Genomic DNA, 19,246 nt, shown 5'->3' on the forward strand with positions numbered 1-19,246 from the left:
CAACAAAGCTTAAGGGATCAGACAACTATAGCTAACTTCCTTTTTTTGTGTCGGTCTTTTATTTAGTTAATTTTCCAGTCTTGAATTATACTTTACATACAGTAATTGCATCCTGCCATCCTCTGAGTGCAACTGTTAATGACAAGGTTAAGCTCCAGTATACCCGGCTCGAGCACATACCATGACTGCTGTTTTCCATCGAGCTGCAAAGCTTAAAAATAAAACATTGTAAAGATTTCTCACAGCCTGCGCTCGTATTAAAAAATAACCATGCTTAAGACTTTTTGTATATTTCTATATATATATATATCCCCACAGGTAAAGTTATCCTTTCTCTAGCTTAAAGATCCAGTGACTCCCCTGAAACATTAAACCACTGGGTTATGTCACAGATGACGTGCTCCAGAGGATGGCAGCACTTATCTGTTTCACAAAGGCTGTGTTGCGTAACCTGCACCTCAAACGAGAACTGTGTCTGGATCCTTGTTGGAATCAGATTGAAAAATGACATCATTTTATTATGACAGCTGTGATTGAACGCACAGAGGAGCTCAGGTTGAAAGGAAACTTTGCAAGTTTTTAACCAGGTCTGTGTCATCACTGTGTGCAGATGAACAGTGTTTGGATTCTCCCCATTGAAGTCTGTTCCCGAATGGAATGGTGTCTCCCTCATGTTAATGCATGGCACCCCCTCTGTGGTTTGGGTTACAGAAAGGGTTTGGTTCAGGTTTAGACAGGGGGAAACAGTCTTTGGATACAACACTGGCAGCTAATCGCAACCTCCGGGGCTGAAAAATGAAGCCAACATGAAGTGTCAAAAACTGCACTTCCTCGAATGGCCACTTGAGGCTGGCTCTAGAGGTAAGTCGATCCCCTTGAACTCCCATATTTAAATGCATAGATTTACAGCAGAAATAAACATGTTTACAGCCTGGTACAAAAAACGATTTTGGTTCAACATTTATGACAACTGTATGGGGAGTGACTTGTTACATAACTCACACATTTACATTTTGTTAAGGCTTAAAATTACAGATGGTTAAGGGTTAGCCTCCACAGCTCCGCCTTCTCATCCAAATATAGTCAATCTTGGCTCCAAAAAAAACAAGATGCCAATAGTCGAAATGTTAACCTCGAGGCTTCAAAACGGGAGTCCGTAAAATCAATTGGCGGCGTCCAGAGACTGTATACATAATGGATGAAGCTACCATGAGGTCACCAATTTGTTACTGCTGTTTTGCAGCCTTGAGGGTGGCATTTCAGTCGCCATTTTGTTATTTTGGAGCCAAAAGTGACCAAATTTAGCCAAGAGGCTGGAGCTGTGGAGAAGCAAGGGGTGGATCTGACTCATAGACTGTGGTGATGCCTCACAGCCGGTCACTCAAGCGGCCCTGCTCTTAAATATGCATAACTTTGGGCCTTCATAACATGTAAATGGGTTAGTTATATAAAAAGTCACCTTCTGTACAGTTGTCATGAATGTTGAAATTAGCTGTAGAGACAAAAATCATTTTTTTGTACCAGGCTGTAAACATGTTAATTTCTGCTATAAAGTTGGGCATTTTAACACGGAGGTCTATGGGGATTTGCTCTGTTTTGGAGCCAGCCTGCAGGGGTCATTCAAGGAACGGCACTTCCGCATTGGCTTTCTTTCTCTGCCTCAGAGGTGGCAGCTTGATGGCGTCAAGGTAGCTACGTCAATTATTTTATACAGTCTATGCAGACAGCTCTAGGAACTCCCCGTCCATGCAATGAGAAAAGTCACCATCCAGCGAATTTGGCCGGTGGACAAGCGCAAGAGTTCCTGGTGCTGCTTTCACAGGAGGTTCCTTATCTACACACACACTTCCTACACCACGGTGACACAGACCTGGTAGAGAATTGGGAAAGTCTGCTTCTAAACACACTTGGACATGCTCATAGTACTCACCCTAATAGGATTCCTTGGTCTCTCCACAGCAGCCTTTCCAGAACCTTCATGAGCATCTTCACTTGGATGTTTATTCTCCACCCCTCCGTGTCCTGTTTCACGTTTATCATGCACTTCCTGGACAGCCTTCCTGGGAGAGCCCGGGGGTCCTTCCTCAACCACCTCAGACCCCACAGAGCTGGTTGACGCAGAGAGAATTCGACTGACAGCCAAACTCTTCCTCTCTGGCCGAGCAGAGTCATTGGCTGCTGGCTTGTGGTTGGTTTTAGGATCAGTGCTCTTTCCTCTGAAGGGTTTCAGCAACACGGCCACTTTGACTGACCTTTGCTTTTTCCCCCCATCCCCAGTGTGAGCTTCTTCCTTCCTAAGAACGGCTCTCTTTCCATTGGCTGGAGCAGATTTGCTCTGTTAAGAGGAGAAATTACATTAGACAGAAAACAGCTGTACAATATTTGATACATGTTTTTTTCAGCCCCTTCTTATTCTCAGGTCTTCAAATGCAGATGCTTGTCACGCCCCCGTGTCTCATAGCAACGCACAAGGCACCCTTAATATCTCTATATGACATGGTAAGGTTGCACTTAGGTTTAGACAACAAAACCACTTGGTTAGGCTTGGAAAAACATCCTGTTTTGGGTTTAAATAAAATACTGTTGTGTCACAATAGCAGAGCATAATGTGATGTGAATGTGTGACGTAAGTAGCATGAGTTCACGACGACCATACGTAAATTACATAACAAAATGTCAAGACAACGGTGACTTTTGGTTTCACACAGGACACAAAATATAGTCTCCTGGGTGAAAGTCCTGTTTGGTTTGATCTATCCACCTCACGTCCCTCCTGCCCATACAGACTTTCTTGCTCTTTATGTGACGTCAGTTGCACTCAGAGGCAAGTTTTTCCGCAGATGGGTTAACATCTGTGTTAGCTGAACGTCCACTGCCTCACATAAAGATGCAAAAGGGTGCCTTTGACGTTGATATCACATGCCAAGGGGCGTGAAAAAGCATTAGTATTTGACAACGGGTTGGCTTTTCCGTAACAGTACAGTACCTGGCTTGGTGTTTTAGGTGGAGACGGGTTGGACCGGGATCTACCTTTGGCCTCAACATCTTTTAGGTCCACTTTGGAAACTCTCTTTGCCTCCACACTGGATGGTTTGATGGCTGTGGGTGCTGCTGTCTTGGAAGCAGCTGAAGTAGCAGCAGCTGGTTTGGTTTTTGCTGCTCTGGCAGGCTGACTGGTGTTAGGTTGGGACGGTTTGGAATCCACTGAACGTCTTTCCACTTCCTCAGGTGGAGGAGATGTGACTTCCTCAGCATCTTGACCTGGATTGGTGGAAGATGGAGCAGAGGAAGATATCTGAGTGGTTTCACAAAGGTCCTCAGAAGCAGGAGGCTCTGTCTGGCATTCCACAGGTAGACCAGGAGGACAGTCGACTCCAAGCTCTTCTAACACCACCTCATCATCAGCTACATTCACAGCAACAGTCCCTTCTGTCTGTAGCTCAGTTGTCGCAGCAAGGTTCATCTGGCTGTCGCTGGATTGACTGATTGAGCTTGTGAGGGTCACGCTGCTTCTTCGCACCCCCATGTCAGAGCTCACAGACAGAAACAGAGCCTCCTCTTCGTCATCATCATCAGCAGGGATTTCTGTTGCGTCCGAGTCTGGAGTTGAGGTGCCATGCCTTCTCCCATGACTGTTTCCACTGCTGAGGTCATCATTATTGTCATGGCTGCCGCTGTTTGTCGTCAGGGACAGAGCCAGCGTCAGGGTGTCATTATCATTCCAGGTGTCTTGGCGGTATTCACAGCTGTTTGCGTCCAGGTAAACAGACACAGAGTTGTCATTGGATTCTGTCAGCTCTGTTGCTGTTTGAATCTTTCCTACCGAGACGTCATCATCATCATCATCATCATCCAGTTTATTTTCCTCCTCTGGCACCCATTTTGAAATGACAACATCTGTCGTTTGGTCCGTTTTGGTCGTCACTGTCGTCATCAGGGTGACCTCAAACATGTCGTAGTCCAGTGGGCTGTCAGTCCGGCCCCCGCTGAGGCTGCTCAGGCTCCGCAGTGACTCAGGAGATGACTCCCCCAGACAGGATGAAGAGGAGGAGGAGGAAGAGGAAATTGGGAAAGCGTTTCCATTGTGGTCTCCTGCGCTATGGAGAGGGAGCCTCATGGTAGATCCAGTTTTGCCCCTGACAGGGAAATCATCAGTGGGCTGAGAGACACTCATCTCTGGGCCGTGAAAGCAGAGGGTCAGTCACTCTGTACAAGTTTCCTCTGATCTGTGACGCACAGTTTTATTTGCCCATTTGCTTTTTCTGTAGTTCTTCTTGCTGCAAACAGCAAACAGGGCTCTTTACAGCTTTAATCCTCTTTATACACACTATACTGACATTTGATAAAATGTCCAATCCATTCTCTCCATGCAGCAGTGTTTGCAATTTTTTCCTCTGGATTTCTAATTTCTAATCCATCCACTTTCATATTTAAACACGGAACAAAAATGCTGCAGTATTTCCAAAAGGCCTGTATGTCATCGTGTCCTCTTCAAGTGCAGAACTGTCATTTAGAGACGTATCACTTTATGGGCGCTGATCCTTGCATGTTATTTGAAGACAAGATTCCACATTTTCAGGACTCTGCTGTTGAAAACATCTGAAAAAGCAAGAAGAAAGGAACATTAAATGTTAAAAGTTTTATAATTTTGACAAAATGGCAACAGTATCAATCAAATCAATGGACAGATGAATAATTTTGTTCACACTAAACCAGGGCCATTACTGAACGAACCTACCAGGCACAGGCCCAGGGAACCAAAGTGTCAAGGGGCCCTCTGACCATCACTGGCAAAGTGTCAAACAAACACATACCAACCAGTAAGGAGGCTCAAAATGACTGCAAAGTGAGAAAAAACAACCAAAAAAGATGTAAAATTACCTCAATGAGATACAAAACTGCTTCAGCAAGACCCAAACGACTACGAAAAGACACAAAGCAAAGAGACACAAAACCACAAAAGATGCTTAACGACCACAAAATCTCTGTGTCTTTCATACATGTCTGTGCCCAAGAGCAACTCATCTCATAATCCCCCCATGACTAGGGCTGCACAATTAATCAAACTCTTGTATGGCAAAGTGCAATTTTCAAATCACAGGAGCTGCAAGTTTTAAATAAAGGTAAGATGTATCACAACATACCATTTTAAATGAAGCATTGTTGTGCTACAGAGATGCCCAGCCTACAAATCATATTCCAGACATGAGAGACTACACTTGTTTGGTACAGACCGCAGCTAAAGTCATTTTTATCATATGTTTTTTTTTTCCTAGTGAAAATAAAACGCAAAAGTGACCATTCCCACAAAAATCCTGACTCATATCTCAATCACAATATCTGTCAAAATAGTTGCATTTTTACCCTATTTTGTATATATTTTGATTAATTAAAACATGTTAATTTAAGACACTTAGTATGAAACTCACACTCAAGTAAGCAGTTTTATTTTTGTCATTTATAGTTTTACAGAAAATAATTAATAAAACAATCAGACAAAGAGAAAAAAATATGGCGACAGATATGGATAACTTATTTACAGTACAAAGAAAATATATTTTCTTAAAGTAGAGAAATTATATGATTCATTATTAACACCCTAATATATATATATGTGTAAACAAAAACGCTAGGTTCATTGGCACTAAAGTTTTGTTAAATATAAGTATGCAGTTTTAAATTTTCTATAAGATCTATAAGTCCTGTAATTAATAAGAATCAGTTGCAAATATTAAATATCTTAACTGTTTATAAAACACTTGATCTAATAACATTATTATTATTTTTGTAATTATTATTTGTATGCACATTATTTTCCCCGTTGCTGAACAGACACCCAGTTTACCCCTACCGTGTGTCTGCACACTGATGGTAAATGGGTTGAGAAATGCTGCCCTCTGCAGGCTAAAATCAAGAAGTCATAGATTTTGATTTTGCTGCATTGCTGCCTGCAACTGCAAGAATGATACGACACAAACTGTCACAAACTCTTGGAGGTGTTTCTGATGAACAGCCTTAAAAATCCCATGTGAAATCAACGTGAAGTCCAGTCACAGCAAGTCAAAGTCCTGTTGAAAGCAACACACTTTGTCTGTGGAACAGTGATTTAGACCCGTATTAGTTTTCACAACCATAAGCCCCACGATCAGGTGAAACTCATTTGAATGTAACACGAGTGCCCATGCATGTGCGCATGTGTGTATGTGGGTCAGGGACCAAGAGAAAAGAGAGGGGCGGCTATATAAAGGCGATCAGATCCAGGACAGTGTTCTATCTCCATTATCCAGTAATGACTGCAGGGTCCCTGAGAGACACAATTGACTCACTTCCAGGTAAAAAGAGACAGAAGGCAGACGGTTAAAAGCCTCAGACTGCTCAAGACAACATCACCTCACTGAAACACCTGAATCTTTTACTTATCCACATGTATTTATAGAGGGGCAGAGTCACCTGGAACAAACTACTCTCCATGCAAACGAGGATGACATCAACATTAATTTGATTTCATGCAACCCAATGCTGTGTGGGTGTTTTTTAATACCCATCACTGTATTTCCAGCGGCTTTTGTGCCACCAAACCAGGGTGCTTTCAGCCAAAACACATTTTCCCTAACCATAACCAAGTTCTTGTGCCTATACCTAACCACACGTTAACCACAGGGTTGTTGAAACATAAAGAATCTTTAAGTTTCAGCTACATAATAATGTACAAATGTAACGTACCCATGGTTTGCAGAAAGGTAAAATCCCAACATTTAATCTGGGGATTAGGCTGAAAGCACAGCAAATCACAATTTGAATGATACAAAACAGAAAGGAAGGAAGAGCATGAGAAAGAAGAGGAAGAAGAAGAAGAAGAAGAGGAGAATGAAGAAGAGAAAGAGGAAGAAAAGGAAGAGGATGAGAAAGAAGAAGAGGAAGAAGAAGAAGAAGAAAAAGAGGAGAATGAAGAAGAGAAAGAGGAAGAAAAGGAAGAAGAGGAGGAGGAAGAAGAAGAATATGTTTAAGAAGTAGAAGAAGGAAGAAATGGAAGAAAAGGAAGAGAAGAAGAAGGAAGAAGACGAGGAAGAACAACAACAACAAAATAAGAGGAAGAGGAAAAAAGAACAAGAGGAGGGAGAGGAAGAAGAAGAAAAACAACAACAACAAACGAAGGGGGAGAGGAGGAAAAATAAGAGGCAGGAGAAGAATACCTTGTTACCTTTTTTACAGTAATATGTGCACTGATTTCCTCATTCCAGTCTAAACATTGTCTCACTCAGTGTTTCTCATTTTACTAACCAGTGCAATTTTTGTGAGTTTTGCCAAAATAGGAAACATTTGTGTTTTGTGTATCATCGGATAGACACACATGCACTGTACGCACTGCAGACTATTTTGATAGAAAAAAATAAACTTTGAAAAAAAGGAGAAAAGTAAACACTTTCTAGGAGTTTTATATATTTGAATATGTAGCATGAACTCATGAAGCCAAAACATATATGAACAGTACTGTGATGGTAAAGTTTTGTAATTGTTTCACCTGTGTTTAGTTGATGCCCTGTAAGAGACATTCATATGGTCACTGAATCCATTTTAAAAGGAGAAAACATGGTGTTGAGTGCAGTGTTCCATTTGGCAAGAGATTGAAGAAACTGAGCTTTCAGGAAATGTTTTTAAACAATTGGGGAAAACTGTAGCAGCCACAGCCCGGTGAAAGAGTCAGACTCTTTCCTGCTACATAATCCCTTCAGTCTATCCATAATGTACGAGCAGGGGCTCAGAGACACACGCCTCATCCCCACATCTTGCGACATTCGCACAACAAAACCTAAAACAAATCTGGCAACCATACAAACGACAAGTCCAGCTGGCATTTTGTCCTCTGGTGCCAGAAATATAGTCAAACTAACTGAGGAGCTTGTGGACTACCACTTCAAAACGGAAGTGATGAATTTCTTTCAGGTGAGTTGGTCTGTCGCATCTATGAGAAATATTTAGTCCGGAAACAAGACAGCGGCTGCCCTCTGGCATCCACTGAGCTATTTGTCTAGGAACATCGCTATTCAAACTCTCGTCCTGATGAAAGGTCATTTCATTTTGTTTGTGTGTGTCTTGAGGGAAGTTGTTTTCTCTCAACAGTCCGTGGACATGCACATGTTTCTGTTGTTCCTATGACTGTGGTATAGATGCTTTAATTTTAACGCTCCAACTCAATAACCCCACTCCAACAAGATTCCTCTCATCATGCAGAGACTGAAAGACAAAGACATAAAGACACCGAGGAAAAGACCGTCCTACATTACGCTCAGACAGAGTGAGCAGCCCGCTGTCTCTGACATGAAGCCTCTAAAACTGAACTGACTTTCTCTGGCTTAAACTCTTGAACTGGCCTCCACCAACCAAACGCCTCATCCACTCCTGTTAGCATCAGTTTCACCATCGGCCTGCGGGGCCTCACTGTGACTGAGTGTGAGTGAGCTGAAGTGAATAACAGGGCTAATCCACAAGTTAATGACCATTGTTGAGTGGCTGGACCCTGCTATGCATTAAGACACGCTTGTCAAGCGCAGTGCTGGAGGAAGCATTCAGATTCACTACTTAGGTTAAAACACAAACACAAGAGTATAAAAAAAATACTCTGATACAAGTTAAAGTCCTGCAGTGAAAATGTTACTTATCACCCTTTTCCCATCCAAATCAGCACATATATGTGGGTTTATTAACTGCAGGAAAACATGCTAAAAATAGGTGATAAACTCCTTTCCTATTGCCTGCCTATTAATGTCACGAACAAACCAGAAAACAGGGTTAATAAACAGTAGTAAACAGCATGGAGGCTAGTTAAAAAAGTTTCAGTGGTTATTTCTTTTTTATATCTCCTATTATTCAGTCTCTGTCTCAAACTTGGCGCTGACCAATTTTAACCAATGTTAAAGCACTGCTTGGATGGAGAGGGACGGAATTCGTGGCGGTGTGTCATTGCATCATGCCACAAAGGGGGCAATAATTAGCGTGTCCACCTGAGTGTCCTGTTTCTATGACTGCCAATTGGAGCAGATCGGAGCTGGGGCCAAAAAATACCTGTGACTACTGCATTTACTTTATCAGGGGAGTGAATACCAATTGTTTTCTATCCCATTGAATACAAAAACCAGATGTTAGCAGGTGCCAGTGGGCTTTCTGTCCTTTAGAAAAGGGGCTAGTATGTAAGTAAAATATATAAAATGTACTTTAAGTGTTAAAGTAAAAGTACATAAAATGCAAATAAAGTCCCCTATGGCTGTTATATTATTATATCATTTCTCATAAGATTATTATTACTCATGCATTCATGTAAAAGCAGGTTTTTACTGTTGTAGTTGGTTAAGCTCACTGTCTTTATTATTTAAAGCTAGATTTACCTCCTTGCATTTGCATGCCGCCGCAATACCGTCAAGTTGCAGATACAGATTACATCCATGTCTGTGAAAACATGGATGCTTCACACACATCTTTCCTCCAACAAAACAGAAGATCTATACCATCAGCACAGTTTCAAGATGGGCACCCAAGATTAGTGTTACTGATTCAGTATCTGACAAACTGTCTCCCCTTCTGTTCCTGAGTTACGACGTTGAGTACTGGCCAAAAAAGTGTTTTATATGGGCCTTTTATATAAAATGTCATAACTTTATCATTTTATCCTGTTAGAGATTTTTGTGAAATGTTGTTGAGTTATAACATGCTTTCTGAGGTCACAGTGACCTTGACCTTTGATCTTCTACCACCAAATTCAAATCAGTTATTCTTGAGTCCGAGTGGACGTTTGTGCCAAATTTAAGAAACTCCCTCAAGGCCTTCTTGAGAAACTGCGTTCACAAGAACACTACGGAAGAGGTCACAGTGACCTTTGACCTCTGACCACCAAATTCAAATCTCAATGTGGAGGTTTGTGCTAAATTTGAAAAAATTCCCTCTAGGGTCTTCTTGAGATATCACGTTCAGGGGAATGGGACAGATGAGGTAACACTGACCTTGACCTTTTACCACCAAACTCTAATGAGTTTACCTTTAACTCTAATTGGACATAGAAATTCTCTCCAGGAGTTCTTGAGGATATCGCGTTCAGGGGAATGAGACAGAAGAGGTAATATTGACCTTGACTTTTGACCTTTGACCACGAAACTTTAAGTTCTTCTTTAACTCTAAGTGGACATTTGTGCCAAGTTTGAAGAGATTCCCTTCAGGAGTTTTCGAAATATCTTATACACGAAAATGGGATGGACGTGCATACAGATGGACAACGTGAAAATAATGCCTCCGGCCGCGGCTATCACCAGCACGGAGGCATGATGATGATTTATTATTGAATCTAGACATGTTTGAGTACAGTACGAGACTGTGGACGATGCAGTTTTAACAATAAATATCAATTCTGAATATCTGAAACGGTTTCAATATTTATTTTCCACAGTATTGATACAACGATATCCACTGTCATTCTGCGGTTCTTTGCCACGAACAAAGGAAGGAAAAGTCGTTGATGTGATGTTATACCCTTGTTTTAATAAAAAAAAATGAAATTGCATGCCTGTAATGTCAATTTTCTCCACGTTTTCAAAAATGGTATTGAATATATCAATATTTTTCAAGGTATTGTATCAAAATTAGACGTTCCAATGTCGTGACAACAATAGTGTTGACGGCATTCAATGACATTTTCAAGAGAAGGCTGTGTCTTCAGAGTCTGTCTGTCAATGTCTTTAGACTGAACACATTAAAAAGAGCATGAATGAAAATGTCTTTGCAGTATTCCCATGGAGAATGAAATATTCAGAGGGGCTCAAAGGTGACACACTTCCCCAAAAACACTCCTTCCTTCCATCTGCCTTGTGTTATGCAATCACCCCCCTGCAGATGCCACATTACTTCATAAGGCTGTGAAGCTCTGGAGGGGGTTTGTTTTGTTCAGGGGGACAGCCCAACAGATCATGATGTAACGTTTTCTTTGCTTGGCTCTAATCACTGCACACAGAGTTTAATTCAAACAAGAGAATCGCTGGATAAACAATTAAAGTTCCACGAAGAAGGCGGACCTCGCTCTCAACTGGACTTGAACAACAAGCCGTGTGGCTGCAGCCAGGGGAGGAGGCTCATCTTACCACACCATTTATTACTGTTACATAAGAATACACACATGAAGAAACATCAAACTGGAAGAGCCCAGAGAGACTAACAAAACAACATGTAGAACTCATTTCTCTTTTTCCTTGACACTTGCTCACGCTCAGCACGCTCTCATCGTCTCTCTTAATCTGTACAGACACCATGCCTCTGTTCTTAACACTAACTTTCCACACTGTAATCAACACCACTTTCTCTTCCCCAACGACCTTTGAAAACCACAACAACTGGTTTTTCCAACCTTTGTAATCACTTATCATCCTCCATCCTCTCTTGCGTATCTCGATCACTGTTCAGGCTCATTTACGAGAACTTTCTCAAAGGAAAATCACTCAAGTTATCAGTCACAAGGTTTGTATCAGGCTGCCAAAGCCCCCAGAAGCTCTAAATAAAGGTTTGGGTGGAAAAATGTATCAGTTACACTAATATTTGAGATTTCCCTTTTGGTGGATGGAAATTGGCAGTGTGGAAATACCCATTGGCATTACACTGTTGCTAGGATAGGATGCTTAACTTGCACATGTTAAACTGTATTGTATGTCTTTTAACTAGGGGTGTGCCATATCATCACGTTCACAATAATACTGAAATAACTTTTAATATTATGTGAAAAATTCATACTGTGATACTCGTGATATTTCGACATGTTGACATATTGACGTCATACTGTTACCCATGGCAACAACAAGCATGGCTAAAGGAGAAATTATTATCGAATAGAGGAGCAACTTCAGTAGTGTGGAATAAACTGTGGCGTCCTGAATGTTATATGAACAGCCCCGGACTTTTAGGGAGTTACCACTCAGAGGGAACTCAGTCAGTGGCTCCTCCGGCAGCAACACAGTCTCTCCCTCTCCTCTCTTGCTGTGCGCACACGGGAGTCAGTGTCGTCAAACGATTTTGTCATAAACCTTTCTTAATGTAAACCTACATGATGCTGAGTGGGCGGAAGTTCGCTGCATAGATCAGCCTCTCATTGGGCAGAACGAGCTACCCGCTGAAGTCCTGCCCTACCACCTCCGGTTGTGTAGCAGTTTTCAACCGTTTTCAACACGTCCTTTACTAACTTCCGCGGTGTTTGATCTTGCAGGGATGTAGCCATTTTTCTGCCATGGTTCGCACCCTGTAGGCGATATTTTTGTGGGCGTGTTACACCAAAACCCGTTTCCCCAGGGCAATATTTTTGCAAGCGCACCGTTGCTGTGGCACCGCCCAGAACGATTGTGATTGGTTGAAGGAAATACAAGCAGCCGGGGCGTTTTTTTCTCCAATCTTAAATTGAGAGTCGGTCCAGCCAGACCTTTCTTTTCTTGAGAAAGGTCTGGTGAGCGAGACTACTTGCAGCTTGACAAAAAACAATTTGTGGTAGATTTTATTTTGTTTAACTATTTATATTGCATACAGAATCTGAATCTCACTCTGAGTTACTGTTGTTGTTCACAAACTTGAGAAACGAGAGATTTTCATCTTTCAATCATTTTAGGGCCGTATCACCCACCTCTACCTTTAACCTGAATGTTGTGTGTCTTTAACCACTGTACATGTTGTATTCTTCATGTTGTATTCTTTTTATTATCCTAGGACACCTATTAACATCAGGCAAAGGAACTACTGATGAAAACTAGCTCTCCAGCTAATTTAGGTGCATTTACATTTGTTTAAATGTAGATTAATGTAAACTATCCCCTCTTAAATGAATAAACAAGTGACAGCTACATCGTAGCCCGTTTCGAAGCTCCAGCCCTCTTGCTCAATACTGGACTAATTTCAAAAACTGTTATTCCAACGTGTCATTTAGACACACAAAAAATGGGAAAATAGGACCCAGGTTGAAAAAAACCAAGGTTACCCTCTAATGTTCTCACCAAAATAGACCCTACGCAAAAGTCAAGGTCAACTCTATTTATAGAGCGCTTCAAAAACAAACAAGGCCAAATTTAAAAGGTTTGTTTTATTTGGCCACATCTTTGCAACCAAAATAAATAATTCCTGAGCACAGAATATTGTGTATATATCAAAATGTATTAAAATGTGTTTAATTTAACGCTAGATATTACGTGACAGTAGTTTGTGAAGGTTCAGCGTTGTGTTTCTGCTTTCATTTTACCGGATCTCGTTGAAAAACTGAGCCATTAACCAGACGTATCACTGCCCTCCAGTTCTAACAATAGAGTAGTTAAAGTTCAGTATGTTCCACTGAACCAAATGTACATGTGAAAGCAGTGGCACAGATGGGAATGTTGGCTTGCTCTAAAGTATTTATTGAAGCTGTATCTCTTCAAATGTTCACTTGATACGGCTGAAAGAACAACTGGGATCACAGTGTGCTCGGACACTATTAAATCCTACTGTCACGTTGTTACTTCACATCCAGAGCAATAAGGGAGGAACCAGGACTCTGGATTAATGTGCTTGTGGAAGTCCTCATGGGGACATTTTGAAAACAGCACTGACATCTCTATACCATCCTCCCTCGTGTTCCTTTATATCCATTTCCTCTCAAATTTCAGACTAAGCAGGTTTTTAAATTTATATTATTTCATATACTGCAGGCACATTGCCATTTCTCTTCTGTTCATTTGACTGTTTTGGCTTCATTGTCCATGATCAGTGACTATAGACTGAACATTGTGAAATATGTACATTCACTGGTGTCTCTTTGGGTAGTAAAACGTAAATGTATATAGCAGTAAGGAAACACTGTAACTGATTATAGTGATAAGACTGTGGATAAGATCTACAAACACACGTTGGCTGAAAACTTGGGCTGAAGTCCGACTTAAAAACTTTCTTGTTGGTAAATATTAACCTCCACTGTGTGTGTACATTCACTGCCTCCCCACTGCTGGACGTGTGTATGTGTAGGTGTACGTGTTGACCTCTGCATGGCCCAGTGACTATTCACACTTCAGCAATTACTGCTCTGATGACTGCAGATGTCAGGGCTGTCAGTGTGTTTAAGTCAAAATAAAAGTTGTGTTTTTCTCCCTATACAGTACAGTAGTAAAGCAGGACTAATGTCTTGACAGTGTTTGTGATGTGGGAAGAAAAATGTCTTGTTGACTATCAACAGTCTGCCAGTCTGTCCTTGGTAATGTCAAAGAAAACTAAAGATGCAACAACCTATTTGTGACAGAAGCAGCAGTTACTGACTTCATTTTGAGAGTCACTTGCAGTATGTCATGATAGTGAGTTTAATACAACTGTACATTGATGTGTAAAATGCTACACTGAACTACCTTCATGTTGTTCATGGTGCACGACTAGAATTTCTTTTAAGAAGTGTTGTGCTGAACCAGATTCAAATATTAACAGACTGGAGCTGCTATGTCTCTGCACTGCTGCACTGAGCTCTGCAGCATTCTGCATGTTAAACTTTGCTTTTACAACATTCACTGTCTGCTATGTCTGGTATCCTGAAAAAAAATGTAAGAATGAAAATGATGTGTTGCTCGTTTCTTGTTTGTGAATAAACGCAACACATTGAGCATAGCGTTCTTTCAGGCAGGACACAATGTCAGGCTCAGCTCACATCCCAGCTACGTCAGCTGATCTCAAGCAGCCCAGTGAACTAATGGAGCAGCTGATTGACAGAGGAGAGTCAGTGGATAGATAACGATTCATTTCTGTGCAACCAATTGGTAAGTCTCATTCATGACGCCCTATTTAAACTGCTCTGACCTGCCTACTGTTGCTGCTTCCTCTGCAAGCTGCTTTGCAACCTGCCTTCAGCCCAGCTCCTCCTTTTCATGCTGTGTCTGACCTATCAATGTCATTTCTGTTTGTCACTGATGCTGCTCTGTTCTGTTCCCGGGGGGTCTTTGCTGCTGCTCTCCCTGCCTTAGGTTTTCCATGTAGGCGCATGGAAGGGCAGGGAGGTTTGCTCGCTCTGCCTCAGGCTTTCCACGTTTGCACATGGAAGGGCAGGGAGGTTTGCTCTCTCCACCTTAGGCTTTCCACATAAGTGCGTGGAAGAGGCTTTGCACGTAGGCCTAGGAAAGGCAGAGAGGCCCCAGAACAGAGCCATGCTGCCAAATATAGTACTGCAAATGGAAATTAAGTTTTCTTAGATTAAAGTGGTCCTGACTGAATTACAAAAACTCAAAATGATCTTGATGGTATTTTCATTTAGTCCCCACAGTATGTCAATACACCATGCTGCATGACACTGGTTTAGGTGTTTAACTGAACCTTGAGCCAGGTTCTAAATCCTATATTGATCAGCTGAAAACAATAAAGTTGACTGTTGGTCATCACATATACATGTGCATGCATACAAACACTATGATGACAGGATGAAAGGGGAGGCTGCAGTAAGAATCCGAGAAAAGGCAAGAGAGAATCTGTTTTGGTTTAAATAAACCCTTAATCACTTAGTTTGATGTTGAAAGCATGCTGACTGTACACACCCTAAAATTACTGTTTATTTAAATGAAGTCTTATGAGTTTAGAGATCATGATTTTGAGGCTGTTTCTGGTCAAAGAAAAGGTATCTTACTCCTCAACAAAAGGTCTGTGTCTGTGGGAATCCAATCCATTATATTTTAAGACCCTTAGAATAACAATCTCAGCATATTGATGGCAAAAACAAGCACTTTTAGTGGACAGAAACTGACAGTGCAAACATGTCCTGAGTGGTTACATTGCAGCTCGTTTTGCATCCGCCAGCTGCAGTGCTCTCGCTCAACACTGGACCAAAGTCAAAAATTGTTATTCCATTTAGTCACTTAGACACAAAAACATGGAATAATGGGGTCCACATTGAAAAAACAGATGTTACACTTGAAGTAGCATTATCTTAGATGCTCTGTTCTTACTGCCACCATCAACTGAAGAGGACAGGAGAATGAGTTTACATGAATAGCTGAATCTGAAATACCCCAAGCATACAGCATCCTCTCTATGCACACAGTTTCAGGAAGGACAGGTCCTGGGACTCAGGTAAGCTGATAGAGGCAATGATACCCAATCAGGCTTCCGAACTGTCGACCTGACGGACCATAGCAGCACATCTCAGACACAACACCAGTGGTTTTACATTACACACGCAAGCTCAGTTATACTGTATTCAGGCAATTTAAAATGCAAACAGTGTGGAAATTAACTGGTCCAATGATTCTCAACACAACAACCTGCCTGTTATTTCAGATTCCACTCGAGCTAATGTCCTGAATTGATCTCAAACTGAACCCACTTCATTAACTTGTGATGTAAAAGCCTGCAGGCTCTGTGCTGATGGTGTTTTGTTCCAGTCGGGCACACAGCCAACCTGGGAGCTCGTTAACAGGCAGGAGGCAGCGAGCTCACCTTACCTTCATAGAAATACTTGGCCAGCGTCACCACTGCATCACATTACAGCGACACACACACCAACACAGAGCTGCTATCACCGCACACACATGTCCACAGCCCAACAACATGCATGACACGTAAACAGTAATAATGACACGTCATTAACACACACACACACACACAGACAGGGTTGCTAAAAAAGCAATGTATGAAAGACAGCAGTCGACTCGGTGCACTCAGCCTATCACCGCATCACACACAAACACCCCCAATACAGAGAAAGTGGTTGCCATAGAAATCAACAGACTGCTTAGTCACTCTGAGAAAAGATGAATGCGACTGTGTGTGAGTGACTTTATAACCAGCTGGTGTCATTCTGCTATGAAGATACACCCACCTACAGTTACTGCAGAGGTGTCGGTGCATGTTCGGGTGTGCATGTGTACATTAACGTGTGTGTGTATGCATTTAACTCTATTCTGATGTAACAGACGCTGCATGTGAGGTCGTGTCAGGAAACGTGACACTGCTGACAGGGTGTGTGTGTGTTCAGATGACATAAAGAATACATGTACACACTGATTCTCCCTTTGATTCCACAGTGAGAATGTGAAAAGAGCTGAGCTGGTGAGATTACTATCATAGTATTCTCTACTGACTGTAATGACATTATATGACACACGCACGTCTATAAAGCAGCTGAAAACGCAGCACTAAAACAGTTACAATGCTTGATGGAAACGATATTAAGATCAATAAGCATCAAGAGAAACTATAAAATACGGTGAGTCACTACTGAAAGAGAACGAGGCAGCATTAGAGTAATGAGAGTGATGCTGACGGAGGTGAGAGCCGCGTGGAAAGTAACGAGGTACTACGTGGTGAAACAGAGCTGGTTGGCTGGTTGCCAGTCCAATCAGAAATGGTCCTGAGGTTATACAGCGCAGCGTGGATCAAGATGTTATATAAGCAGCTAGCTCTGACACCACCACTATCTTAACAGATCAATACCTGGATACAGGGCAGTGGATGAGGACTCATTTGGACTGCAGCCTCATTAACAGTGATGTACTGTAGTAGTGAATAAACAACTGGGTAAACTAGGACACCAGTTACTTTAACCCAGAATATAAATGATGCCAATCAAAAAAAAGAAAAAATGGCCCATTTGCAATAAAGTATAACAAACACAAGACCGTTTTGTCATTCACCCCAAGTCTTATTGATAGGTTACATCACTAATGATTTTTTTAAATAACAAAAAGCTCAATGTTGTTTTGTTTAGACAATCTGTGTTTGCCGAGGACAAAAGCACTGGGATGCTACATAGATGCCCCAGCCTACGAATCATATTCCAGATGTAAGGGAACAGGACTGTTTGGTAGAGGCCCCAGAAAAATTACTTTATCCTGATTTTTATATTTTTCTCAGTGAAAATTTAATACCAAAATTACCATCCATCCATCACTCCATTTTCATCCACTCATGTGGGGCCGGGTCGCAGGGGCAGCAGGCCCAGCAAAGCACCCCAGACGTCCCTCTCCCCAGCAACACTTTCCAGCTCCTCCTGGGGGACCCCAAGGTGTTCCCAGGCCAGATGAGATATGTAATCCCTCCAGCGTGTTCTGGGTCTACACCGTGGCCTCCTACCAGTGGGACGTACCCGAAACGCCTCAAATGGGAGGCGCCCAGGAGGCATCCAGATCAGATGCCCAAACCACCTCAACTGACCCCTTTCAATGTGAAGGAGCAGTGGCTCAACTCCGAGCTCCCTCTTGATGCTAGAGCTCCTCACCCTATCTCTAAGGCTGAGCCCAGCCACCCTGCGGAGGAAACTCATTTTGGTGGCTTCTATCCGTGAACTCATTCTTCCGGTCACTACCCAGAGCTCATGACCATAGGTGAAGGATGGGACGTAGATGGACTAGTAAATTGAAAAGCTTCACCTTCTGGCTCAGCTCCCTCTTCGCCACGACAGTCTAGCATAGCGCCCACATCACTGCAGATGCTGTGCCAAACCGCTGATCCATGTCACGCTCCGTTCTACCCTCACTCATGAACAAGACCCCGAGATGCTTTAACTCCCTCGCTTGGGGCAGTAAGTCACTCCCAACCTGGAGGGGACAATCCACTGTTTTAGAGCAGAGAACCGTGGCCTCAGACTTAGAGGTGCTGACTCTCATCTCTATGTGCTCAGCTGAAATCTGGTATTTTACCTTTGACTGGACAGTAAGTTAATCTAGAAGAAGAAAAGCGGATCTGTCCAATGTGCTGTCTAAACAATATAGAAAATGAGCCCATTTTATTTTCTCCTATCATTTTGTTTTTCATTAACAGTGACATGCTTTATTTAGGAAGTTAAAAATAGATATTGACTTTGGAAATATGGAAGATTCAAAAGGACTGAGAAGACATCAGACTTTTTAAACATAGACATTAGCCAGTTATGTAGAGAAAAGAAAGAGGGCTCTGCGTCCAGATAATCTGTAAATGTTTGGTATTTTCTCGTGTGAGCAGTTAATTTGGTATGTTGTTTGTTTTGTCTTTGATTTGATTGTGTTTCCTTTGTGTTTGCTTTCCTTTTCCACATGTTCTGTTTTGTTTTGTACACGCAAGACTAGAGCATGGTTATGAAATAACTGTGTCTTGTATTCCCATGTGGGATGACCCTAAAAAGGCATGACATTAAAACAAAAATAAATATGGAGTTCATTATAGTACACATTTTTGCTTTAATATAGAGGCTAAACAGAGTTTAAACTGGTCTGGTAATGGTGCTGCTCCACTGCAGTAGTGTTTGCGAGGGGAA

The 19,246-nt window shown here is 41.9% G+C and overlaps 1 protein-coding gene across 2 annotated transcripts in view; it reads right to left on the reverse strand.

Moving 5' to 3' along the window:
- The window catches only part of LOC126391008 (microtubule-associated tumor suppressor 1 homolog), an 82,520-nt gene that overhangs the window by 60,790 nt on the left and 2,484 nt on the right, over nt 1-19,246 (reverse strand). Inside the window, exons 2-3 of one of the 2 annotated variants that reach the window (XM_050045570.1) lie at nt 2,987-4,586; nt 1,931-2,335 (exon numbers count right to left, since the gene is read on the reverse strand). In XM_050045570.1, the coding sequence (XP_049901527.1) occupies nt 1,931-2,335; nt 2,987-4,174 (1,593 nt within the window). In that variant the 5' untranslated portion in view covers nt 4,175-4,586. Of the gene's footprint in view, nt 1-1,930; nt 2,336-2,986; nt 4,600-19,246 lie in introns of both variants that reach the window. The other variant, XM_050045569.1, reaches the window with a different exon arrangement.

Source organism: Epinephelus moara, chromosome 5, assembly GCF_006386435.1.
Source record: "Epinephelus moara isolate mb chromosome 5, YSFRI_EMoa_1.0, whole genome shotgun sequence".
NCBI lineage: Eukaryota > Metazoa > Chordata > Actinopteri > Perciformes > Serranidae > Epinephelus > Epinephelus moara.